The sequence below is a fragment of the Lucilia cuprina genome, chromosome 4 (assembly GCF_022045245.1).
Source record: "Lucilia cuprina isolate Lc7/37 chromosome 4, ASM2204524v1, whole genome shotgun sequence".
In the NCBI taxonomy this organism is placed as follows: domain Eukaryota; kingdom Metazoa; phylum Arthropoda; class Insecta; order Diptera; family Calliphoridae; genus Lucilia; species Lucilia cuprina.
The window spans coordinates 23,773,064-23,798,723 of NC_060952.1; the positions used below are offsets into that span (position 1 = coordinate 23,773,064).

At 27.9% G+C, this 25,660-nt stretch overlaps 6 protein-coding genes across 7 annotated transcripts in view; 1 reads left to right on the top strand and 5 right to left on the bottom strand.

The window, feature by feature from the left end:
- The first annotated feature begins 3,510 nt into the window (after positions 1-3,510).
- LOC111690395 (protein Skeletor, isoforms B/C) lies at positions 3,511-11,482 on the top strand. Its single transcript, XM_023452867.2, has 9 exons — positions 3,511-4,192; positions 7,774-7,853; positions 7,912-8,060; positions 8,125-8,472; positions 8,543-9,096; positions 9,162-9,384; positions 9,444-9,511; positions 9,569-9,657; positions 10,621-11,482. Exons 1-9 carry the CDS (start codon positions 4,060-4,062, stop codon positions 11,107-11,109), a joined length of 2,133 nt encoding a protein of 710 aa, XP_023308635.2. The 5' UTR covers positions 3,511-4,059; the 3' UTR covers positions 11,110-11,482.
- LOC111690387 (protein fem-1 homolog A) lies at positions 11,468-17,359 on the bottom strand. The gene is made up of 8 exons (XM_023452855.2): positions 16,433-17,359; positions 13,790-14,112; positions 13,546-13,726; positions 13,303-13,478; positions 13,152-13,247; positions 12,385-13,082; positions 12,189-12,314; positions 11,468-12,126 (listed from the first exon to the last, which is right to left on the bottom strand). The coding sequence occupies exons 1-8, from the start codon at positions 16,633-16,635 to the stop codon at positions 11,902-11,904; spliced, it is 2,028 nt and encodes a 675-aa protein (XP_023308623.2). The 5' UTR covers positions 16,636-17,359; the 3' UTR covers positions 11,468-11,901.
- A 1,288-nt stretch (positions 17,360-18,647) lies between these two features.
- Positions 18,648-19,549, bottom strand: LOC111690403 (tRNA-specific adenosine deaminase 2). Its single transcript, XM_023452875.2, has one exon. It carries the CDS (start codon positions 19,483-19,485, stop codon positions 19,000-19,002), a length of 486 nt encoding a protein of 161 aa, XP_023308643.2. The 5' UTR covers positions 19,486-19,549; the 3' UTR covers positions 18,648-18,999.
- Positions 19,550-20,683: 1,134 nt separating this feature from the next.
- On the bottom strand, positions 20,684-21,564 carry LOC111690402 (baculoviral IAP repeat-containing protein 5). Its single transcript, XM_023452874.2, has 2 exons — positions 21,025-21,564; positions 20,684-20,961 (listed from the first exon to the last, which is right to left on the bottom strand). Exons 1-2 carry the CDS (start codon positions 21,331-21,333, stop codon positions 20,833-20,835), a joined length of 438 nt encoding a protein of 145 aa, XP_023308642.1. The 5' UTR covers positions 21,334-21,564; the 3' UTR covers positions 20,684-20,832.
- A 482-nt stretch (positions 21,565-22,046) lies between these two features.
- Positions 22,047-23,849, bottom strand: LOC111690409 (single-strand selective monofunctional uracil DNA glycosylase). 2 transcript variants are annotated; one of them, XM_023452883.2, is made up of 2 exons: positions 23,430-23,849; positions 22,047-22,900 (listed from the first exon to the last, which is right to left on the bottom strand). In XM_023452883.2, exons 1-2 carry the CDS (start codon positions 23,754-23,756, stop codon positions 22,376-22,378), a joined length of 852 nt encoding a protein of 283 aa, XP_023308651.2. In that variant the 5' UTR covers positions 23,757-23,849; the 3' UTR covers positions 22,047-22,375. The 2 variants fall into 2 exon arrangements, with proteins under 2 accessions (XP_023308651.2, XP_046806625.1); XM_046950669.1 differs by lacking the exon at positions 23,430-23,849 and adding an exon at positions 23,008-23,380.
- A 941-nt stretch (positions 23,850-24,790) lies between these two features.
- LOC111690408 (serine-rich adhesin for platelets-like) overlaps positions 24,791-25,660 on the bottom strand; it is a 98,792-nt gene continuing 97,922 nt past the window's right edge. Inside the window, exon 5 of the mRNA XM_046950668.1 lies at positions 24,791-25,596. Coding sequence (XP_046806624.1) covers positions 25,309-25,596 — 288 coding nt within the window. The 3' untranslated portion in view covers positions 24,791-25,308. The remainder of the gene's footprint in view (positions 25,597-25,660) is intronic.

Here is a 25,660-nt window from a genome sequence, read left to right on the forward strand (position 1 = left end):
CGAACTATTTTTCCTTGGCCAACTATTAATTAACATAAAGTTTTTCTTAAAACATTTTCTCTATATTCGTAATCAATATCAAAATCATGGATTATTGAAATGTTCATTTAGCCTTTAAACATAAATATAATTTTTAAAATCGTATATCGCCAAATATTAACCAGGCAGTAAAAAATTAGTAATAATATTAAAAAAAAACGTTAAGCTAATCCAAAATGCATTATTTTTCCAAAATAAAAATTACATAAATATTCATATTAGTTTTTAAATAAAATATCACATCAGCAAAATATTTCTTTAAACTAATTTACTAACAATAAAAACAAATAATATTGTATATTTTTTATAGTCATATAAAACATTAACACATTACTTTGCACGTTAATACATCTATATATTTTTTTTCTATCAGCCTCTTATGTATTTAAAATGAATTTTGTAAATAATTTGAATTAACAATTATAGAACTAAACAACAAATAAAAAAAAAAAAGTTAAAATTAAATACGAACAAAAATATACACAATAACAAATAATATTATTAAGTATAATATTATATTAAATTAACAACAAAAAGAAAAATTAACACACAGAAACACTTGGCTACATTTTCATACATTAAAAACAATATTAAAAAAAATAAATAAACTAAAAATAAAATACACGCATAACATACATTATTACAAATATTAAGATTAACAAAGCAGCAAAATGCTAAAAAAGAAAATTTTATTAAAAAAAAGGTCAGAAAATTTAAAATAAATAAGAAAAACCAAAAAGAAAATCTACTATTTAGTTTTGCAAGCAAATAAAATTGAATGAATTAACAATGAAAGTAAATAAAACAAATGTTAACAATGACAAATTATGATAAAAAATAATCGGTAGTTTTATTGTGCTAGTAAATGTTTAAGATCGATGTTAGTACATATGATGCAGACATGGACAATTAAAATGTTTAAATAGTAGTAATATATGCGAAAATAATTATTTTTTGGATTTTAATGTACTAAACTATGTTTTGTCTAGACTATAGCCTATAGTCTAGTCTACAATACAGTACTGTAGACTGGACTTTAGGCTAGATTATAAACTAGGCTGAAGACATGACTTAGACTGTACTATAGAATAAACTATAGACTTAAAACTGGTCTATTGTCAACTATGTGGACCAGGTACAATTGTACTTTTTTGGTACAATTCGATCTTCAAAAGTACAGTAGTACACCAAGGATCTATTTTGTACAATTTTAAATTATGAAATTATTATTAAAAAAAATTACGTATTTTTAACACTAAGTTTAAAGAAGAAGGATATTTTAAAGAAACCAGTAACTTTTTAACTTAATTAACTATAATTGTCTTTATGTGGTATTGTGATTTTTTTCAGTAGTTAATTAACGAAAAGTATCGCCAACGTAACGAGAAATAACAAGTTCACGTTAATAATTTTATATTTTAAAAATATTTCAATACAAACATCTTTTGTCATTCTCACAATTTTCCGATCTTTGTTGTTAAAATATTCGTTAATACAACCGACATTTGTCGTTACTTTACGATATCGGCAGTTAAAATTAAAAAATTACGTTATTGCGGTACTGGAAGAGGTTACAACCAGACAGTGTACGTTTTAGTACTTTATACTTTTTCCCTATCACTTTTCTATTCATTGGAGTAGTATATGACAATAATCTATAGGATAGTCCTTTGTCTAGTTTTAAGACTAACTAACTCCAAGTCCATAGAGAGACAGTACAGTCTATTGACTAAAAAGTATTAAATATTGACCTGTCTAAAGACTAATCAATAGATTTTAAGTACTTTTACTAGACGTTTAAAGTATTTCTGAATCAGTTTTTGGACTAGTATAAAAACTCTATATACATACTAGTTAATTGTCTTGTTATAGACTAGTCTCCTGTCTATTCCATAGAATAGCTTATTGCCTAGCAATAGACTAGTACATTGACTAATTTATTACAAATATTAAAAAGTCGGCTTGAAATGCTTTAATAAATAAATGCTTCGATTAAATAAATTTGCAAAAATTTTAAAAGCTGTTTTGTAAAATTTTAAAATTTCATATGCCATCCCTGATGTAGAGTCTCATTTCATTTATCTTATTTAAATCTGAGAAAATGTATGAATGAAGAGAATAGACTTCGATTTAGCGATGTCTGTACTTTATCTTCACACCTATTCTTCATTTCGATTATGTTAACGCATTCAGTTACGCCACGATCGAAAATTGGTATCCCAACAAAAAACTGAATCGTAAGAAAAAGAAGAAACAATTCCATTTTATTTTGATGCTTTACTACTATCGTAACTATGATTTTGTATTCGAATCGAAATGCAAAATTCCAAAGTTGCCAAACGGAAAAAATTTCAATTCGAAATGCAGAATATGAGACGATTTTACATTATAAAAAACTTGTTTATTTCAGTGATTGAAACTTAATCGACTCATTATTTCAGTGATGAAAAAAAAATAACTGAATGTATTTCGATTAAGTAATGTGTGTACGAATGTTTCTGGAAAACTTTTTATTAAGGCTCCAGATATCTTTGGTAACCAAATTGTTTCAGTTTTTGAAAATCGGTTTAAAGGTATGTGACGGTTATACATACCAAAAATATTTAGGGAAAAATCATGTTTTTTGAAATATTTATATGTATTTTAAATATTGTTCAAAAAATGTTTCTTTAGAGAGTTTATTTACATCTTAATCATTTAGAAACAAAATTTAAATTTTTTTATTTCAAAATTTATATCTACATCTTTCAAAATCTTCATATTAAACTCAAGACTTAAGATACGAACGTGTAACAAATTATTTCAAAAGACTTAAGAAACAAACTTCTGATGCATAAGAGAGAGTTAGAGTAATGGCGAGAGGGAGAAAAGCAATTTCCATTGTGCAGACAAAAGACTTAAGAAACAAACATCTTTTCTTTGATATATAATTTCAAGGCATGAAGGATGGAAAAGAAGTTCAGTTTTTTTTTCAACTCACGATATATCGACAACCTTATATAATGAAGAAAATATAAGGCTCATTCCTTTAGAAAAGTAAAACTAAAATGTATTTAACAAAAATCTTTCACTTTTTTAATAACAAAATGTGTGTATGTGCTATGTTACTAATTCAAACCTCCTAAGGGTAAAAAGAAATAAAGAGAAAAATATATAACCACTGAGAACAACACACAAAAGAGACCGGTAACTAAATTCAATTAACTTTTATTCACTCTCTTATTCAATTATTTGACAAAACATAACAAAATTTTAAAAAATTACAGTTATAAATGAAATTAAAAATTCTACTCACGTAACTCTCGGGTTTCTTTACGATTGTTCCCTTTTGTGTATTTTTGGTATATGAGAGCGCATTGACCATTTAACTGAACGAATGCGATGCAAACCAAGCCAAGTTAAGACCAACCAAAGCAAAAATAAAGCCAACGTTAAGGCCAAGACTTGATTGAGTTAAAACACACAAACTTAATTTTAGTTTAAGAATAACCACGCTGCGGTAAACACGCGAATTTGAATGGATAAATAAAAGTGAAGAAAAATTAAATAAACGCTTAATAATAACGAAACAGAAAAGTGGTAAAGTTAAAGACGTGGGGGGGAACGCATGCGCACATACCAAAACCAATAATAAAGTTAAAGTGAAACAAGTTTTTGATCGGTACAATTTCGCATGATACAACAAAAGTGATGACGCAGAGTAGTAAAACCAATGTGTGATCGCAGTAATTGTTGTTGTTTTTTGTTAATGTATCTGTGATAATGCAATAAAATTTCTTCATATCTGAAAGTGATTCACTAAATTGTATACCACACAAATGAAAACATAATATTTTCTTAACAAAAAGAAACAAAATAATGGAAAAATATGCACTAAAACAATAAAGAAAAACAAAAAAAAAAATAATAATAAATTTAATTACTTTTGAAAAAGAAAAAATATACCACGTAGTCACAAAAAAAAAATACATTATATTGTTTGTATCTATAAATTGTTTTCTTTAATTATTTTGTGTTAAAATGACATTGAATACGTTGTATTCAATAAGCGGAAGTCGTTGCCGTAGTGTAACTTTAAATAGTTTTATAAAATTCAACTGGTGTTTATATATAATTATACTTGTATTATATTTACAATCTCCTTCGCCAACTAGTAAGTAGTTTTCAAACAATACTAATCTCAAAACAACTACAAAATTATTTTTGTAATTTTTTTTTCTTCTAAATCTAACAAGTTTTTCTTGGTGTATTTTATTAAGTTTCCCTTTCAAGTTTACTGGAGTAAAAAACAAAACTACAACAAATATTGTGTTGAAAAAAAAGAAATTCACTTTCGTACGAAACTTGTGAAACTGGTCTACTAATGTTGTATAAAAATTTATAAATGTAGCTAAAATAAAATAATATCGACGTTACTTTTAAGCTTGACAGTTGTATCATGTTTATAATATGCTGCATATAATTTTATTTTTTATTTTGCTAATTAAAAAGCACAACAAAAATATTTTTGCGTTTTTTTAATATACATTGCTGTCTTTTATAGGTTGCCTTTATTAGTATTCACAAAATAGAAGAATTAATTATTAGGTTTTTAAAAGATTTCTAATAGAAATATTAAACAAAAAACAAGATGAATTTTTTAGCTAAAATGTAAAAAGTAACATAATTTTTTTATAAGAAATAAATTAAAAAAAGTTTTTATTCGAAAATAATGAAAATCACTTTTATTTTTATCTTCTATATATACGAAACATAATCTAATAAGGTTATAAATTTAAAATAAATAAGGTTATACATTTAAGACAAATAATAGAGTAAAGTAAGGCCAGTTTGAAACATCTTCAATTGATAGACATGTTCTAATCGACAAAGAAAATAATTTCTAGCCGATTTTTTAAGATAGGTATAGGTGTGTTACAAACATCAGCATAACCCCAATATACCATATCCTAATGTGGAGTATGAATAGCCAGTGTGTATTACCTGGGAAACCAAAATATGCAAATGTATGTTTTTTGTGGTGCGTCGTATGGACTCATGGATATGGCGCTTAAAAGTCTTTTTTAGAGCATATTTAAAGTTTCTCTGGTTATTACTGTTCGGATTTTTGTATTAATCGGTTTGTTCCACAAATACTATACATTTTTAACGTTTAAACTTCGATTAATTATTTGATAATTAAAAATTGTTAGTTTTAGAATTAAATTATACTTTGAGAGATGAGAAATGAAAAAATATGAGTAAACTTCAAAGAAAACACTTTTTCCAAAATTGTTGAAATAATATGATTGGATTCTATAATCGATATGTTAACTAGTTAATTTGAAAGGTTGATGTATATACATCAAATCCGAAGAAATACAGCTTGGCCTCCATATAGCCTGTTATGCGCTCCTTAACCAATGATTCATCACCTCCGGTCTAGAATACTTAACACTAACCTACCGAAGGCCACTGTTCGATCTGTAGTTTCGTATGTATGTATGTATGTATGTATGTATGTATGTATGTATATTAAAAGAAAGTGTGAGAAGACATAGATTTTTGCTTATTTCGTGTCAAGTGACTCAACTCAAAAAAGTTGATTTGGATGAGATTTGCTTCAAGGTATTATTGGACAGTAGGCCAGACACAAATTTTTAGCTCTATCGGTCAAGAACTCCCGGAGTTAGAGATGAGGACTAATTGAAACAGTTAGGTCTTACAGGGTTTTGTTTTACAAGTGTCTAAGAGCTTTGCAAGGGACATATCTTAAAAAATATTTAACTAGAACTTTTTGAGTAAAAATATTTTTTTATATGTTCCTTGCATTACAACGTGACCATAAAACTCTTAAAGGAAATGGTCTGAGCTTTCTTAAAGGAAATAGTTGATGCCATCTTATGATCAAAAAAAGGCATCAAAAACATTTAATTTAAAAATATTTTTTGATAGTTATTACACTTGCATCCCATTAAGCTCTTAAAGGAAATTGCATAAACTTTCTTTTGTGCACAAATAGAACCTTGATGGTTATAATTTATGATTCTATTTTCAATAAAAGTGAAATAAAGTGAAATTATTGTCACAATTGTTAATACATGATTGAATTCAAAAACATTAAACTCAACGTCAAGAATATTAAAATTCAAAAACATTCTTTATATTTAAAATGTCATGCAATTTGAAGTTATGAAAATTTTCAAAAACATTTCGGGTTAAAGCTTAAATTTTCTTGCACATACATATCAAACGAAAGATTCAAGACAAAAACCTGATATTTTTAAGTTCTTTTTACTTGATATCAAGTAACTTTCTAAAGGCACTAAATACATAGATACTTTTTATTCATATATTTGGACACTTCCGAATTAAATAGTTTTATAGTTTACCTAAGAAGAATACATACATAAGTCATAGCTCAATAATTTAAAACTGAGTCATTTAAAATTGATTAAACCAACATGGAAAATCCCAACATAAAAATGAAAAAATACTTGATTACGCCACTTAATGATTAAATTAAAAATTGTAACAAATTCTTTAATTAAATAACTTTATCTATGAAAAATCGAATCTTTTTCCTACGAATCCCATCTAAAAATTGTAAATGACTTAAGTAATGTTTGCTTAATAATAGAATGCATTGAAAAATTGTTCTTTTAACATTTACATATATTTTAATATCAATTATTATATGCATATCTCTTTGTTATTATTAGGAAGTGGTTCGTGGTAATATGTTTATACTATTATATTGTTATATTGAAGTTTTAATCAAATCAAAACGTTTCCGCTCTTAGTTAACGATATACATACATATATCATATCAAATGTCTTTCTTTTGATACATACATATAGGAAAAAGTATATTGACAGAATATGTATTTAAATCTTAAAGATATTTAGGACCTTTGCAAATTTTTTCAACAAACATTCAGAGAAACTCAAGTGGTTATAAAATACTACCAAAAAAACTAATAGTTACCGCTTTTAACCGTTTAGTTTCAAATGTAATAACGAAATAGTACCATTATTTGGAAGCATTGTTTGCTTTCCCACTCTTTTTGCCCTGCGCTCTATTTATAGTTATGGAGAATGCCACCTTTATAGGAAATGTTCGTCAGTGTACTAAAAGTATAAGATAATAAGAAGAGGCTTGCTTGCAGTGACATTTATAAGTTAAAAAATGGAATTTTGTGTCGGTATTTGAATACAATATTTTCCAATCATTAACAGGCAATCTATGTATAAGTTTAAAGCTTGAAAGGAAATTTTGAAACTGATACAAGAGATCTTAATATTTTAAATATGTTTGCACAGCGGATATCAAAAATCCAAATTCTACATTATGCGTAGGTACAACATGCATGGCAATTTTCATCCTTCTAGGTTGTTAAGGGCCAAATTAGACAATTCTTAGCTTCAAACATACTTATCGTCCATTGGTATATATGTCATTGTCAACTGATAGGTCTACCATTAAACAATTTACTACAAAAATTAATCGCGTTTATAGAAATAAACTTTTCTCTTTAAATAGTTTATGCTTCTCCTGTAAATTTTTAAAAAATTTATAGTTTCAATCTCGCAATCATTTTTTATAATAAGATAACACGATTTTTTCAAATACGACCACTTTATGGATTTTTTAAATACATACGATTTTTTACTGCAGTAACATTTTGAAGGAACCTTAACTTTTCCAAGGATCTAGCCTAAATTTTATAAATTCTAATAATAAATATATTTCAGATGCTGTTCTTGATTTCGATGACGAGGAGGGTCCTTATCAAGGAAAATATTTAGGAAAAATTAATTCATACCATCATCAGGTGAATACCATTTGGAAACAGTATAAACTGATTTTAAAATAAATCCTCTTTATTAAAGGTTTCTGGTGATATATACGCTGTAAATGAATTTACCTTTTTAGTAGTGGGCTTCAATTACGATGGCAATGGTGCTGATACATTCTTTTGGGCAGGAGCTTCCAATCGCCCGGGTCCACAGGGTTTTATAGTGCCCGATGAGTATGGCAAGTGAGTATTGTTGTATTTAAAATTAAATTGTTGCTGTAAATTAAACATTTAAATTTTCTTTTAGAACAAATATTTTAGATCGTTATCACAATAAAGACTTTACATTAACCTTACCGGATCGTAAGAAAATAACTGAAATAAAATGGCTATCAGTTTATGATTTAAATAATCAGAATAATTTCGGCGATGTTTATATACCAGAAGAGTTTGAACCGCCACGACCTCAGGCTGGTGGTACATTTTCGAAACGTAGTCATAATGTTAGTAGTACAGCAATTGAAATTTTAGACTCAAAAACTATACAAATTATCGATTTTACATATGATGGCAAAGGAAAGAGAACCTTTTTCTGGGCTGGCGTAGGAGCACAGCCTTCAAGTCGTGGTAGCAAAATACCCGATGAAAGGGGATAGTAAGTAGTCTTCATATTAAGATCAAAGATAATCAAAATAATTTTTGGATTTTGTTGAATTGAATTTCAGCCTAGATCCTATACGCAAATATGACAAGGAAACTATAACTCTGGAATTGCCTGGTGATAAAACTGTTTTCGATATTGATTGGATAAGTATTTATGATTTAGCCGATAATGAAAATTATGGTCATGTTTTAATTGCTGACAATTTGAATGTACCGCCTTCTTTGGTTAAAATAACACCATATGAATTTTCCTTACCAAATTGTCGACAATTACATAAAAACTTACAAGTATCCTGGGAAGTGTTTGGTCCACAAATTACACTACAACTTTCGGGTCAAGTTGAAAAGAATGATTACATGTCATTTGGTCTATCCGGTTCAGACACTTCCTCGCAAATGATAGGAGGTGATGTGGTTGTAGCCTATATGGATGATATTCGTGGTTATTCGATCGATTATAATATAACATCACTGGCTCCCTGTGTTCAAGTGTTGGGTCAAAACAAAGGAGTCTGTCGTGATGATGTAGTTGGTGGTTTAAATGATTTTCAATTGAATACCTATAGTCGTAAAGATGGCATTAATACTATAACCTTTAGAAGGACTTTAAAATCATGCAAGTATTTTTTTACTTATAATTTTTAAATTAGTCTTCATTGGTTTTTCAATTTTCTTTTTTAGCCGATCATGGTGACAAGGAAATACGTTTAGACCGAAGTAATTACATTATATGGGCTTTAGGTCAATTAGACTCAAATTATGAACCAGCCTTCCATAATTATTATCCCAAAAGTGATGTTTTAATTGATTTCAATACAACTGAACCGGTTAATGATTGTTTTAGTTTTACGAAACATGCTGATACGCCCATACAAACCTGGGAGAAAGTCAAGATATTAGATCCGTAAGTAATATTATTTTATTATTTTATAAATGTATATTAATATGTTTTTTAAATTTAAGAACTGTTCGCACTTTTAATTCATATTTGGGTCCTTCTGGTGGTTTGAAAGGTTATCAGGGTATTACTGGTAAGTTTTAATGTTAGTTTTATATACTGTTTATGTACTAAAGTTCTTTTTTTTTAGGTCATGTCTCTAGTGGCTTAGCTTGGTATATAAATGGCTATATGATTCCCGAATTGTATTTGAAGAGAGGCCTTACATATGCATTTAAAGTAAGTTTTTTAAGTAAGTTTTTAAAGTAAGTTTTTTATATTAATATTTAAATTTAATGAGCAACTTACAAGTTTCCAACATGATCTTGCATTTATGGACAAGATTTAAATGGTCAAGAATAAATCATACGTTTATTAAAAAGTTATGGTCTTTTTTAACTTGCATTTAAACTAAGAAGTTTTATTTCCCAATGTTCTAATCATACCGATAGTGGAATTAATTATATGTTTTTTTTTCGAAATTTAATCACGACCTCCTTTTTCGAAATAAAATTATTTTAAATTTTTTAAATGGAAAGATATTTTTAAACTGATTTTGATTTGATTAAATGTTTAAAAACTGTTAAAACATCAATATCATGAACAACTTGGGAATTAAGATAAAACTTAAAAAATGTTTCAACGTCTGATCTACTTCAATAAACTACTACAAATAGAGATATTAGTACTCTTTTTGTCTATCTCAGATTAGTCCGTAAAATTGTTTTATCAGAAACTGCCTACTTTCTCGATATTTATGGGAACTAGAGGTAGACAGACAATGGAAGGAAATTTTTTATACAATATTCTATTGAATATCAATAGAATATTGTATAAAAAGAAAAAGAAAATATATGATCTTAAAGAGATACTCCAATAATATTATTAATACTATATTTAACTACTAAAATCAGAATAACTAAATAGCAATGTACATTGTTTAATAGTTTATTTTTATTTAGGAATCAAATCCTAACTTTAAAATTACCAATCTAAGAAGTTCTTCAAAATTTTGGAAGAACTTCTTAAATTGGTCATTTTAGAATCTCAAATGACCAATCTAAAAAATTGTTCCTCCCTATAACTGATTGATAGATAACAGCTATTGTGGAAGAGAACATTTTTGATATACAATTGTTGATTTCTTAAGTATATATTTTTGAAGAGGTCTAATTTTTTCATTTTATTTTTATTTGCCAACAGGTAAGAGGTGGCAATAATCCCCATTCGCCCGATAATTATCATCCGCTTGTTATAACAGACGAACCACGCGGTGGTTATGATCGTCTAAGCGATGCAAAACAAAGTGAAATTCGTGTTTTAGCTGGTGTCGAGTTTACACGACGTGGTCGTCCCAAGCCAACAGCTGCCGGACCCCTTTGTATATCACGTTATCCAGCCGGTTATGATCGTCGATTGGATGATAATTTTCCAAGTTTTAAAAAATTTAATCGTTCTCTTGTCACCGAATGTCCCTATGAAGAACCGGCAATTTTGGAAATAACACCAAATATAACATGGCCCGATATTGTTTATTACAATAGTTTTACCCATGCCAATATGGGCTGGAAAATTCATATTATTGATAGTTATAGTAATGTGAGAAATCATGCTAACAAAATGTTTGTTGGGAATTGGAACTTTTTAATGGGAGTATTTATAATAATAACTATATTTCATTTTAGATTTTGAAAATGACTGATGTTCTTAATAAGTTTTTTTTTGTAATTGTAGTAGAAGAAATTATTAATATTATTATTTTTTTTTTTTTGATTTAATAATAATTTGCCTGATTTTATTTTAAAAATTCTGTAATATTGTATGTTACACAACTATTTTGGTTTTACATATTTTTTTCTCGATTTCTCAAGATATTTTTAAATTAAATAAATACTTTAAATATTATTCAATAGTTTTGTTTATAAATATGTATGTACGTATGTATGTATATTAAATCATGTTTTTAATTTCCATGTAGAAGAGTTCCAAGAATAATTTATTATAAATATATTGTAGTATTGAATCCTTTAATAAATATATATATATTGATTTTCATAATAATAAATATTGGCATTTTTCATTAAATAAGTAGTAGATTTATGTATGTTTATGTCAGTGTTTTTGTGGTATAAATATATGTAAGTATTTATGCATTTATGTGATAATAACATGGTGATTATAAGATATATGAACCAAGTTCTTTTTATTAATGAACTTTTATAAATAACTTTTTAAGCTCTAAAATGTAACTAGTAACAACTTTAGGTTTTTTTTTTACAAATATATATTTTTAAAACTGTTTTTTTTATTTTATTTAAGTAAATAATTTAATATATTTTTTTTAATAAGTTTATACAATTATTCGAATTAATATCACTTTTTTATTACATATTTCACATAATATTTCAATAATGAAAAGATTATTGTGTTTGTTTTATATTAACATTATTTTTCACAGTATTTAAATTCAAAACTCTTTAAAGCTCAAGGTTCGTGATCTTTGACAAAGTTTTCTAAACATTTTGGTATTTGATTACGATACGGTATGCGATACTTACTGATAATTGTGGCAGCTAAACATTTAAGATTAATATAATTCATGAGAGGTATAGTATTTGCTGAATTAAGTGAAATTAAATTATATGGACGTTCATCCGATTTGTTGGGTTGATCTAAATCGGCACCATGATCGAGTAAAATTTTTATGATCTTAAAAAAAAGAGAAAGATTTTTATAAGTTTCATTAAATTTACTTCTAATGTATTATATACCTCATTACTAAAATTATAAGGTTGAGCAGCTATATGCAGAGGCGTTGATTTGACTTCATTTTTAGCATTCACATTTATACCACATTCCAGTAACAATTTAATGACATCAGCATTTGGAAATATAACCTTCAAAAGAAAAAACGAAAACTTTTAGATATTTTTGTCCTTTTAGCGTTCAGTAATTCCTTTCACTTACATTTAAATTTTCATCATTCAATAAACCACTTTTAATCACATTTAAACGTGAAACACATACATGCAATAGTGAATCGTTTGTACAGGCACTGGTAATATTCGCCTGAATCAAATTTCGCACCGACTTATAAACAATTCGTGTTTCTTCTGGTCTCCAAGCTGTCGCAATAAGTAAATATATGGTATGAGCTATACATTTGAAAATACTATCAAAATTCTCTTGTTGTCTTCTCGATATAGGACGTATTTGTAGAAGAGCATGACACTCAGCTACTGTTTTGGTGAGTAGCTCAAAAACCGTTAAAACATCTTTAAAATGCGGTAATGTTTCATTGCCAAAATTACTCTGATTTAGATCTGTATTACGTTCATGCAACTCTAACATTAGGCGAACAAGAGCCTGAGCTGCAAAACTTGTATCAAAAAAGAGCAGTGTATTATGTTGAACGCGTATTTCTAGTAGGAGTGTCCAGAGCTGTATACAACGTTGCAACTGTAGGGAATCGGCATATGAAGCACCACGAAATGTTAGACGAAACAGAGTGTCCTTATGTGTAATACCAAGAATACGTTCACATATTAGTAGACTTTGTATGCGCATTGCATCCATATCTGTGGCCATTTCGTCGAGTGCTTCTAATGTGGTAAATTCATGTTGAAAGCGATAGGCTTCACGTAAAGGAACTTTAGGAAGTTTTTCTATATAAGAAAATATAATAGATTTTAATATATTCTAGATTCCCTTAATATTAATAGTAAAATAATTACCAATATATGGATTTTGGGACGCTCTTAAATGATGTGCCAAACGCCAATGTAAAACTGCTACTCGACTTTCATTGTGTTCATCCAAAAATGTGGAACCTAAAGCAGATTTTTTTAAACAAATATGTTTAATAAAATGAACAACATAACAAACCTATTAGTTCGTGAGCTTCAGCCAATCTTTCAATAGAATATTCTAAATTATTTCTTAAATAATCGAAAATCTGATGTGCTCCCTTTAGGCAAGCTGTACGTAAAGCATCATCGCCATGACGACTAATAGCATAAGGATTGGCACCATGTTCCAATAACAATTTGGTCGTTTCCAGTCTATTATAAAAACATAAAATAAAATAATATATTTTACAATATATAAATGTTGTCAATTTTCGCTTACCTATGCTCTTGTATAGCATAATGTAACGCGGTTTTGCCCTGTGTATCAACAGCATTAATATCGCATCCTTTACATATTAGAAATAAACATAATTCTGGCGATTGTACGGAATTTATTAAACAAGTACCGCCATTCATGTTGGGCTTCTTAATGTCAGCACCGTTTTCAGCAAGAAATTTTACTAAAGTTTTTTTTTGTTTATTAATATTTGTAATATAATGTAAGATATTCTTTATTTTCTTACCCATTTCAATATGTGTCATGTAGCATGCACTTCGTACAGGCGTTGATCCCGTATCTGAGGTGGCATTTATATCACTGCCAACACGTAATAAATACTTGACCATAGGTAAGTTATTTGAAACCGCTGCACACCATAGCGGTGTAACCAAATGATATGAACGATCTTCTGGTGCTTCATATAATCCTTTCTGTTCTATATCAGCTTCGCAGATTGTTACCAAATATTCGGCTATCGGTACGCAGCCTCTACTGCATGCTATGAACAGGGGTGGAGAACCGCCACGCATGCGACGAACAATTTCTCGTCTTGTTTCACGGCTATAACTGGAATATAAAAATTTAAACATTTTTTTATTGATAGAAAAATATATACATAAACATATTCACATTTTATAAAAAAATATCTCATTAATACTTTAGATGTGATGATACTTTAAATTTTCAAATTTTAAACTTTAGAACGCTTTAGTACAAGTTATATATGGGACATTAATTGGGAGGAGTTTTATTAAATTTGGAGGTGATGATTAAAAACACCATTATTTAATGAAAACTTATTAACCCACAAGTAAACATTATAACCATCACAACTCCTAAACAAGAAATTAAAAATTGTAACATTATTTTTTATTTAGGAATGATAAAATCAAGTTTTGATATTTTAATAGCTTATTCCATTTGCTCTTATGCACTTATAGTCCATCCAAATTCTATAAAGTTATTTGTATATATTTTAAATATTCATGTATACTAAAGTCGGATTTAAAATATATTCACCATTTGTCGGTCGATAAAAAAATGTCGCCCAAAATTGGTGTTTGGCCGCAAATATGCAGATGAAGGAGAGGAAATTTTAACAAAATAATTACCCCAATATTAGTGCTGATCCAAAAACTTTCATAAAAGGTATGATATGACAATTTCAAAAATATTGCGTGAAGCCTAATTTATATGTATACATATGTACGTATTTTCAAGTAATATGTTTTTTGGCTGAATCAGTAAGTCGACAACCATGTAATGGCCTACTTTCTATGGAACGAGCCTCCACCAATTTAGAATCAATAATGTTTTTATACGACAACACCGGCATTTTATCAAATTTGTTTATTGGGAATATAAGAGTATATCTTGGGCTAATATGAGTACATACATTTGGGGTACGATACCATTTTACAATTTATTAGACCATACCCTTTTTGTCAAGACCCATCATGAATCATTCCTATTATACAACTTCATTGAAAGTAGGTCAGAGCTTAATATTTTTCGATTAATGGGCTTTCAATATATTTTCTGAATTCATTTAGATTTAAAAATATAATTTGTTGTCGTATTCATGCATTAAAACTTTATCCATTTATGAAACCACATCTAAATGTGTTACTTGGCAAACTTTATGGCTTTCACTATATGTTTTATGGTCTGAAATTTATTTTTTAAAAAAGGATTTGTTTAAAAATTAAACTGAACTAACTGAATATTGATCTCGATATTTAATAACTACATTTTGGTTTAGTTTCACTAATTTGGGGCGCTCTAATGGGATTATTTTCAAAAAAAACATAAGCGCTTATGGGAAGCTCTTATAATTTTTGAATGAAATGTATATTTATTATGAGAAGTTTTAAAATATTTGACTTCATAAAGTATTCAAAAAGTCTTATAGTGAAATTATCATAAGAATTTTCAGATATTGTTCGCCATATTTTTATAATTTTCAAGATATTGGAACAGATTTCATTTTCGTCAATTCTGACATTTTCTTTCAGGATTTTAAATGAAATAATTGTGAACTGAGCTCAAAATCATCTAAATATAACAGTTGTATATCATATTTTAAATATTTACTATCAATAAAGGAAATTAATCTAACTTAGGTTAGATAATAACGGTACTCCTATTTTTTTGAACAGTCGTAATCGGATATGGATTTCAAAAAATGTGAATACCAAAAAAACTTATGAACCTATTTACAAAATTTCATTTGTTTTGTACTTTAAACACTTAACAAATAAATATCGTGAAAAAATATTTGATTTCTGTAAATCTTTCTTTTTTAAATTAAGCTGCACAATTATTTTTAAGTCCTACTCCTATTTTTTAAACACAGCTGTATGTACATAGTACGAATCAAACAAATTGTTAATGAAATAAGTCACAAAAAAATTTTACTTTATTTAAATACATACATAGGTATTTAGTTTTATTTGTAGGTAACATCGACTATCTCATAGTTAGCTGTTTAAATACTTGGAGTAGAAGAAAATGAAGGAACACAAATAAAAAAGAAATCAAAACAAAAACTCAACAACACTTGATCATTAAAAAAGCATACTACTGAGTGTTTGTAAACAACTTTTTGCAAAAATAAAATTCTATAAAAACAATAACATATTAAAACAAAAACAATGTCTGAAGCAATAAATTTATCCATAGTAGCAGCAATTCACTAACTAGAATTAAAAAAAAAACAAGTTCAATGACTTGAAAACAAATACTAATAAAAAGGCGGTATCAACTTCAGGAAATAAAATTAACATTTTCCAACGAGTATATAATTTCTACGCTGTTGTAGAAAACAATCATTAATTTGATTTAAATTAATTATTAGAACGCTTGGAATAAACCATAATAAACTTACCTTTCAAGTTCCTCTCTAAGTCTTTTTGATATTGTGGAATTTTCTAAACATTTGCGAATTTCTTCGTGTAAATCATAACTGAGTTTAGCGATTTTTAACTGTATGGAGGGTACTGGGCAACGATTACTGGAGTATTTTCCACCAACTTCTGTCTCAGACTTGACCACTGCTGCAAAACTCATTAGTGGTGATGGATTTGCCATTTTTTCCCAACTTGCAATTTCTTTAGTATTATGAAATCGTTGTTGATTACTGCGCGTTTAAAGCGTATTTTGAAAATTTAGCACTCGAACTGACCACTAATAGGTTTATATATGTTTGACACTAATTAATGAAAATAAATTGCTCCAACACCTTTTCCAACCGTAGCTAGGTGGTAGTATTTTTATTATTTTTGTATTATTTATGCAAGTAGCCTATAGGTAGGTACATATATTTGCTATTTTATAATATGACCAAATGAGGAGTAGTGTTGTAATTTTGTTTTTCTTTGTTTTTCTTTTTTCCTTACTTTTGTACCGTTTTTTCTTTTTGACTGAACTGTGTCTGCTGCACTATATTTTTTCCACTTGAAAAAAGTGAAAGTAATTTTGTTTTCGTAGTATGTAAATCAATAATTATTGAATTAATATAAATAATTTTCGATTCCTTTATGTGTGTAGGAATTTGATTATAATAATTGCTCATTTGTTTAACATTTGAAAATAAAAAGTGGACAAAACTTTCTCATTTTTAATATGTACTTTTCTTTTAAAAATTTCGAATGCCAATTTAACATTAATGCTGATAGAAAATTATCTTAATGAATTTAACTGTCTTGTTAATATTAAGTTTATAATTTATAGCCCGAAAAGTTATTTAATTTAATAATTTTTAGTCGAACTGCAAAAATTTATATTCTTCAACTATAAAATAGAACAGATCTCTGCGCCGACAACTATTAACGACGGCGGCGCCTTTCACTGAAAATGTCGACGGCCTAAAACAACTCTAAGCCGGTCATGTTTTCAGTTTTAAAATTTTTAAAAACTTCAAATAAAAACCGAGTCCAAAAATTAAAATAATATTTTATAAGTTTTCCCTTAATGTGGACTCTACATGGTTAATTTCGTTTTTACAGGTTCAAAATAATAGAAATTTCAAAAAGTTCCTTCAGAAAAAAACGAAAAATTACCTCTACATACTTAATTATTATGTTTCTAGGTTCAATATAATAGAAATTTTAAAAAGTACCGCTTTAAACAGTTTTTGTATTTTTGTAAGCCTTCCCAAAGTCCCATATCTAATTGGTCATATTTTTTCTCATCTCAATGTATATATTACCCATTATTACCTTAATTTATAATCTATTTAATTTTTCTGTTTTAATTATTACGTTTCCTGTTTTATACAAGACATCTAGTTTCTTCCCCTTTCTTGGCCATTTCCTTTTTCGTTTCCCTATGTGCACATCTTCTCTTTATAATAACTGTCAAAATAATAAACATTTTAGTATTAAGTTTGCGCGCCGGTTTTACGCTTTTATAAGTTTTGTGAAAATTTGTGTAGAACTTAAGAAAATTGTGTAAAAATGGTTGAAAATTAAGAAAATCAAGTGTAAATTAATGAAAATCTTATTGTTTTATTATAATCTAATAAATTTTATAAAAATTTAATTAATTTTCAATTGGTTTCGGGCGTTTGCAAAAATTGCAGTCGTTAATATATATGTATGTGTGTTTGTTGTAAATTGCATTAAGCCAGCGGAGCACCCTTTTTGTTCAAGGTTAGGTTAGTTCTCTGTGCAAGTGAGTGTGTCCACTACGTAGTGTCTACGACAAAAAAAAACCAACGGAGCACCACTTTTCAAAGTTAATGTTAAATGAGTAAAAAATAGAAAAGTTTATACGTGTTGTTGTTGTTGATCAAATTAAAAGTAGGAAAATAAAGTGTTTTGTATTAAATATTACGTATACGTACGTAGTTCATTAAAAAATAGTGTTTTAAAAGTTTAGTTCATTTTGTGTTTGAAATACTACACAAAATAATATATTAAATATAAAGTATAGCAGAAATAAAAAAATAATTAAATAAATAGTGTAAATGAAAGCATAGCTTAAAAATAAAGAAAATATTAAAAAATAAAAAAATATATTTTTTGGCGTAAATAAAAAATATTTAATTGAAGTAAACGTTCGTTTACATTTCATCAAGAGTTAATGAAATTTACAACATATAAGGTAAGAAAAAAATTAACCTTTATTAGACATTTAAGAAATCTCCAAAATAATTATTTTTTAGTTTTCTTCGTAAATATTAAAAAAGTTATTTAATAAATGAAATTACATATTTGATTTTTTTTGAAATTACTTTTATTGTTATTTCCTTTTGATCCTGATAAAGCCATTAGGATACGAAACACTGCTTTACCATCCTAGATCATTGTAGTGTAGTGACTGGTTTTTTTTATATAAATTGCTGTCTTTAGCTTTGTTTCAATAGGTACAATTTGTTAACACAAATATATTATATGTCTCTAAACGAGTTTTAAATTAAATTAAACATCTATGTACATATGCATAACTAAATCATCGTTTACTTTTCGCCAACGGTGCCGATGGATTTTCACCTTTATAAAAATCTTTAAGCAATTCCATAGCCTCGTCTGCTCTCAAGCCACCCTTTATATTCAAACAATAACCCATCACTTGTTTCACGTCAACCACTGTCTTGCCGCCAAAACGATCGTTAGAACAACCATAAATAATTTCCTTCACTTTTAGATCATGCAAAGCAGCGGAGCACATTATACATGGCTCCACTGTTACAACTACAGAAATATGTGGGAAAACATTGGAATAATCTAAATTATTTGTTGAGCAATATTTCAGAACCTGATCGATGCAGATGAATTCAGCATGACGTGTAGCGTTTTTTGTGGCATTAACTTGATTACCACCGCGTGCTATTATTGTACCATTGTAAATGAAAACACAACCAACGGGTACCTCACCGGCGGACAGCGCAAGACGAGCTTCTGCAAATGCATCCTCCATAAAATCATCTAGTGCCATTTTCTCGGTAACTATTTATTTGTTGAAAATCTTTGTAAACACTCCAAAACATGATACAATTCAAGGCGAATTTAGATAAGGTGGTGTTATTTAATCAGCTGATTATTCTTTTCTTCCCTTGACTTGTACGTACTGATTAGGGTTTCGACTTCCGAATAATAGAACAATCGACTTTTTGTGGAAAAAAGTCGAAAAATCGAAGCCGACTATTTTGTTAAAAAAAAGTCGATAACACAACTATGGTCTGTGAAAAAAGTTGACTTTGTTAATAAAAGTCGAAAAGTCTAAATGTCGAAAAAAGTCGATTAGTCGAAAAAATTCAAAATGCCAGAAAAAGTCGAAAAATAAAGTCGACTATTTATAAAATACTAATGGTCGAAAAGTCGACTTTTATTTAAAAGAAAAAAGTCGAAAAATCGACTTTACATAAAATGCAAAAAATCGAGAAGTTGAAAAATCAACGTTTAACAAAATGAAAAAGGTCGGAAAGTCGACTTTTCGTTTCAACTGTAGAATCCTAGCACCGATGTCAGAGTTTGTTGTTGTTTACATTTTTATTTTTAAAAATTTCCGTTAAAACAAAGAAAAACTTCGTTATTTTTTGAAATTATTTATATAAAACAAACTGAGAATACCAAGCATTTTGTAAACAACTATTATTTTATTTAAATAATGTCATAAAAACTTTATATAACTAAACTCATATGAGTCGGCAGCTGACTTCCATATTATGCCCAATTTTTGTAATCTATTAAATGTTAACTAATCAAACAAACGTGATTGTATAATAAAAATCCGTTCCGGAACGCTTTATATAACAAAAAACATATCTGGTTTTTACTCGACCTGACTTTTACAGAAAAAATCTGAAATAAGCGATATGTACATATGTATATTAGACCGACTTACTACGTAAAGAAATCAAAATCGTGGTTTTGTTACCCTTTTCGTAATTTACTTACATACATGTATGATACAAAATTTATATTTTGATTAAAAAATAATACATTAGAATTTCAAAATAAACAAAAAAATTTTTTTTGTAAAGGCCTCAACATTGTCTTAAATGCGTTTGCGCTATTTAAAAGTAGTTCATTTTTTTAACGTTCTAATACGATTGGAGCATGATTGTTTAAGCACCTATATAAAAAAATTCAAATTCCAAACACAGATTTTAATAAAACTCAAAAAACATTTGCAAAGACAGTAAAACAGCATCGCACTCAGGAACAGCACAACGGCTAAAATACTTTTTTCTTATATATTTTATTAAAAAAACAATATAGAAATGTTATTTAAATGCTAAACTTAAAATAAAAATTACTACTAATCGCTAATCATTTCAAATTATTTTTCTGCTAAATATTTCTCCAATTCCGTTGATGCCAAAAGGCTAAATCGTGTTTTTACTGCATTCAGGGATTTTGTTAATTTCTTACGTAGCACAGCCGAGGTTATGTTAAGAAATTCTTCCACCTTTTTAAAATTAACATTTAAAATTATAACACATAATATAAAACATCAAATTTAACTACCTACCGTCAATTCATTTTCTTTGCGACCATATTTAACAAACTGGCATTGAGGAGCATGCTTCATGTGTTCCTTCCATGGATCATCAGTTGGATCCCAGCCATGTAATTGTTTGCAACAAACAAAACATGTTGCAGCATCGTCTTCTTCATTATTTTTATTACCCGTCCAGTAGAAACCAGCTTCAGCCATTTTTGTAATACTGCACGATGAATTTTCGTCGTAGGGCCAAGTTTTAAAACTATCAATACGATGTTTTTCCATTAGAAACACTTCTTGGAAATTATTAAATTTAGCTGAAATATTTTCTGACATATTTTTTATATTAAATTTTGTATTATTATCTAAAATAAATTTTTTTTTGGTAATTTTTCTCAAGCGTCACTTTCGCGGTCAGTGTTGTTATTGCGTTGGGCGTTTGAATTTATTTTTGTTTGTATTAAAATGTCATTTACATGAAAGTTGGCAACATTATGAAGTGTCAATCTATAATAACAGGATGCTTCATATATAAATAATTTTTGGCGATAAACGTTTTTTACAACTTTAATTTATTTAAGACTTAGGCCCGGTATTTAAAAAGAAGAATGCTAAGAATATTTAATAATTTTTAGTTCTAATATAAAATGTTACAATAACGAAAATTTTATTATGAGAGAATTTACAAATTTGTATTATATTATGAATATAAGTTATTTATTATACATATGATGACATGTTGCTAGATTTTATTGTTTCTTTGAAATCATAATAATGCTATTAAAAATGGTTGATATCGTACCCCCCGAATAGGGCTTTTGAGATCATAATCACGTTAAATCTTCTATTTTGTCAACAAGGATCAGCAAAACTTAATTTTATAGAATTTTAAACTATTTTTTATAATTAGGGTCTTGAAGGTCAAAATTCATTTATAATCACTAATAAAATGATTAAATTCTACATATGTAAATAATTTTCAAATTGACGTAAATTTCTCTACCAAATGTATAAACATTTTGTTATTTTGTTAACAAAAAGTAAATGTATTTCGGAATTAAGTTTAAAATAAATTAAATACTTTATTATTTAAAAATAATCCATATTTTTAACATACTGACTGGTGTAGGGTTTCCTATTGTCGGATATGCCCGACTAATTATTTATACTTTTTTTGTCTGGATTATAGATTATACTGGATTATAGTTATTTATTTTCAGTTTCTTTTTTTATGAAATGAAATTAAAAAAATAAAATATAATAAGTCCAGCTTATTTATATGCATAACAAATTGCCTAAAAAACTTATAAACTATAAGTTGCTTAAATTTATGATGCACTTCTGAGATACTTTTAGTAAATGCTCTTCAATTTGTGATTTATTCGTTTCTCAAATACTTCAATAAATCCTCTTCGGCCAAAAATTTCTCAGCTTTCTCTGGCCAATTATTATTATTAAGTGATCTTGGACTGGGATGAGCTAGACGTAATAGATGTTTACTTTTGCAATATTCTGATGCTTTCAGAGTATCATATACATAATTCCCAATGGCTACAATAATTTTTGGTTGTATTAATTGTAATACTTGTTCGGTAGTACGTAAACATTCATTGCGAATTTGTTGCTTATAAGGTCCTTTTAATTCACTAGGAGTAATATTATTGCCATTGCTATTGAAAAAGACTAGCGGGCAAAAATTATGAACAAAACATTGTTTAAAGAAAGTATCGAGAGATCCGTTTGATAGTTCTTTAAATAATGTCCATAACCGTTTACCACTTGGTTCTTCGCGTGTACTTGCTAAACCTTTAACAGGCCTCTTAGGATGAATCGCTGGCGGTTGGTTAACAGTGCCAGTTAGTCCCATTATATCTCTAACGGTAGTAATGTTGCCGAAGGGTATCTGGAAGATATTAAAATGTTATTTTAGCAGTAGATCAAATATATAAAAATAAAAAAATGCAACTAAAACACTACGCAAATCATTTTTAACTTTCTCTGACTACTTACACCAGTTTGCATCATACCATTAGGCCCTGGATTCATACCAATGAATATTACATTTTTAACTCCATTAAGGTATTTTTTTAAAAATGCACAATGAATATCGTTAGCATATTCAATTGGATTGTAAATATAAGTGATTTCTGGATTTGTTATGATATTTCTTAGTTTTTCATTTAATTGAAGCTCTAAATTGTAAAATTGTCTCCAAAAATCTGGAGCTACATTAGTATTTGCAAACATTCCGAAATAATTTATTGTTATAGCTTACTTTTTATAAAATTATAAAAGTTTACAAATCTTAAAAATTTTAAATTTGTAAAACTCTAATTTCAAAAGCTTTTTCATTAATTTTTAACATTATAAAGATAAATGTGATGTTACTTAACTAAATGTCTGGTGTGTATGTACACTAGTTTATTACTCACCCCCGTCTGTCCCATACCATCGTGTCCTGGATTCATACCAATAAACAATAAAATCTTCGTGCCTTTCAAATAATGTCTTAGGTATTCACAGTGAAGTTGGGCAGCATACTCAATGGGATTGTAAATATGTGTTATTTCGTTTCCAGTTTGGTAATGGCACAGATTTTCATTTAGTTCACATTCTAAATTGTAGACTTTTTGCCACAAAGGTGTGTTAAAAAAATTAGAAGTTTTAATCAATTTGTTATTATTGTTGGGATCTGGTAAAGTCTCTTCATTGGCAACCTGTTTGTTAGTTGCCTTTCTGGCTATTTTTTTCTTTAGCATTATTTTATTTCAATTTATTAAATGAATTATTTAAAAAAATCCGCTTTGTTTTGAAAACTTTGTTTATTATTGTTTTTGTGTTGGATTTTAAGAATCAGCTGGTTTGTGGCATTCACAGAGAATTAGTAGCACATGTACGATTCGCCGTTAACAGGGTGTGTTGCTTATGCAAAATTCAAAAAAATTTTAACGGATTTTTATGATTCGTATAACTATTAAATTTTAATTAAAATGAAATAAAAACATATTTTAATTTATTTATTTTATTTCAAACTGAATTTTTTAGTTCAAACAAAAAGAAAATTAGCTATAAGAAACTTTTGTTAATAAATTGTACTGAAATCAGGATTTTCAAGCACTGAGAAATTAATTTCCATTCATATTCATCCTTATAGATAGCGGAGTCGATTAAGCCATTTCCGTCTGTCTGTTGAAATCAGTTTTTAGAGGTCCCCAGATATCAGTTAGACATGCTTTCGAGAAGATCGCTATTTAAAATCAGAAAAATAGGTCTATAAATAAGGGAGATATGCGCAAAAATCCGAGACAACCTCTGAAAATTTCACCAAAAAAGCCAAATTTTTTTCATGCTTTGTTAAAAAAGCAACAACAACACTGTGAATTGGATAAAGATGTACATGTGCGTGTGGAGATGTATTTGGTTTTATTTAGCTGTGTATTTTTTTGTATGTTTGGATGCTTTTCTGTTCTCACGAAGGTAAGTGGGTATAACAAAAGCAAGGTGATAAAGCAGTAATATGTTGGTAATAGGGTGGTAATACAGTGTAACGGTGGTATTACAGTACAACGGTTAATATTTTTTTCTGCTACAGTTTATATTTGTTTGTGTGTAAGTTATGTGTGACATGTGTGCTGAGATACAAAATAAATAAAAACTGTTTTTTTAAAACATACTTGGTGAAGGGTATATATAGAAATATTACTTGTTCTAATTCATTTAAATTTATTTAAAGTTAGTTCATCACATTCATATGTATATCCAATAAAAACTCTTTTATTTTTTTTATTTAATACAAAATGTTCTTATTTTTATTCGTTTACTTAAAATCTACATAATTTTTATGGCATTTCATTATAAATTTATTAAAAATAATTTAATTCAATATTTAGCAGTTAAATATCTTTTTAAAATTAAACTATGACAGTGAAATGATTATAACTTAAATGAACAAAAATTGGCAATTTATGGAATTATTATATTGTTATTAACTTAAATTAACTTAATATACATATTTGACCATTTTCCTCTTTTCCCTAAAAAAAAATAGTAAACCAACACCAGTACCCAATCGTTTCTTTGTCTTAAAATAAAAATACATTTCCGTTTTAAAAACTAAAATAAATATTGCTTTAGTTCATCATTTGTTATGTCTGCAAGAGTAGGGGAAATTGACTAAAACCTAAAGAAAATCAGTTCCATATGTTGCAGGCACAACAAACAAATCTAGTATTTAATAATACTAACTTAAAGTCTAATTAAATGTACGTAGTTAATAGGGGAAGAGAGCTTTTATGGTGACATTAAATTAATTTAAATCTTGAGATTTCTGCGTCTATTGCCAATATTTGACCATTCTACTGGTATCGAAGCTGAGACATCATATTTGCTTGTTGCACAATTTTGCAATTTTTGTGCACGCTCGCAACGCCGACTTACTGACCAATAGGTAAATCCTTTTGGACATCTAAATATTTGTCCTTCTAAGCGTTGAGTTTGTGCTGAAAACTGACATTTGACAAATAGCTGAGCACACTCATCACTATTTAGGGCAAAGTGTCCCTCATTGGGACACAGGGGAGCAGTTGAACGGATTTGAATCTAAATAAATGACAAACAAATGAAACTTATCATGAATTAATATAGAAAAAAAATAACTTTCACT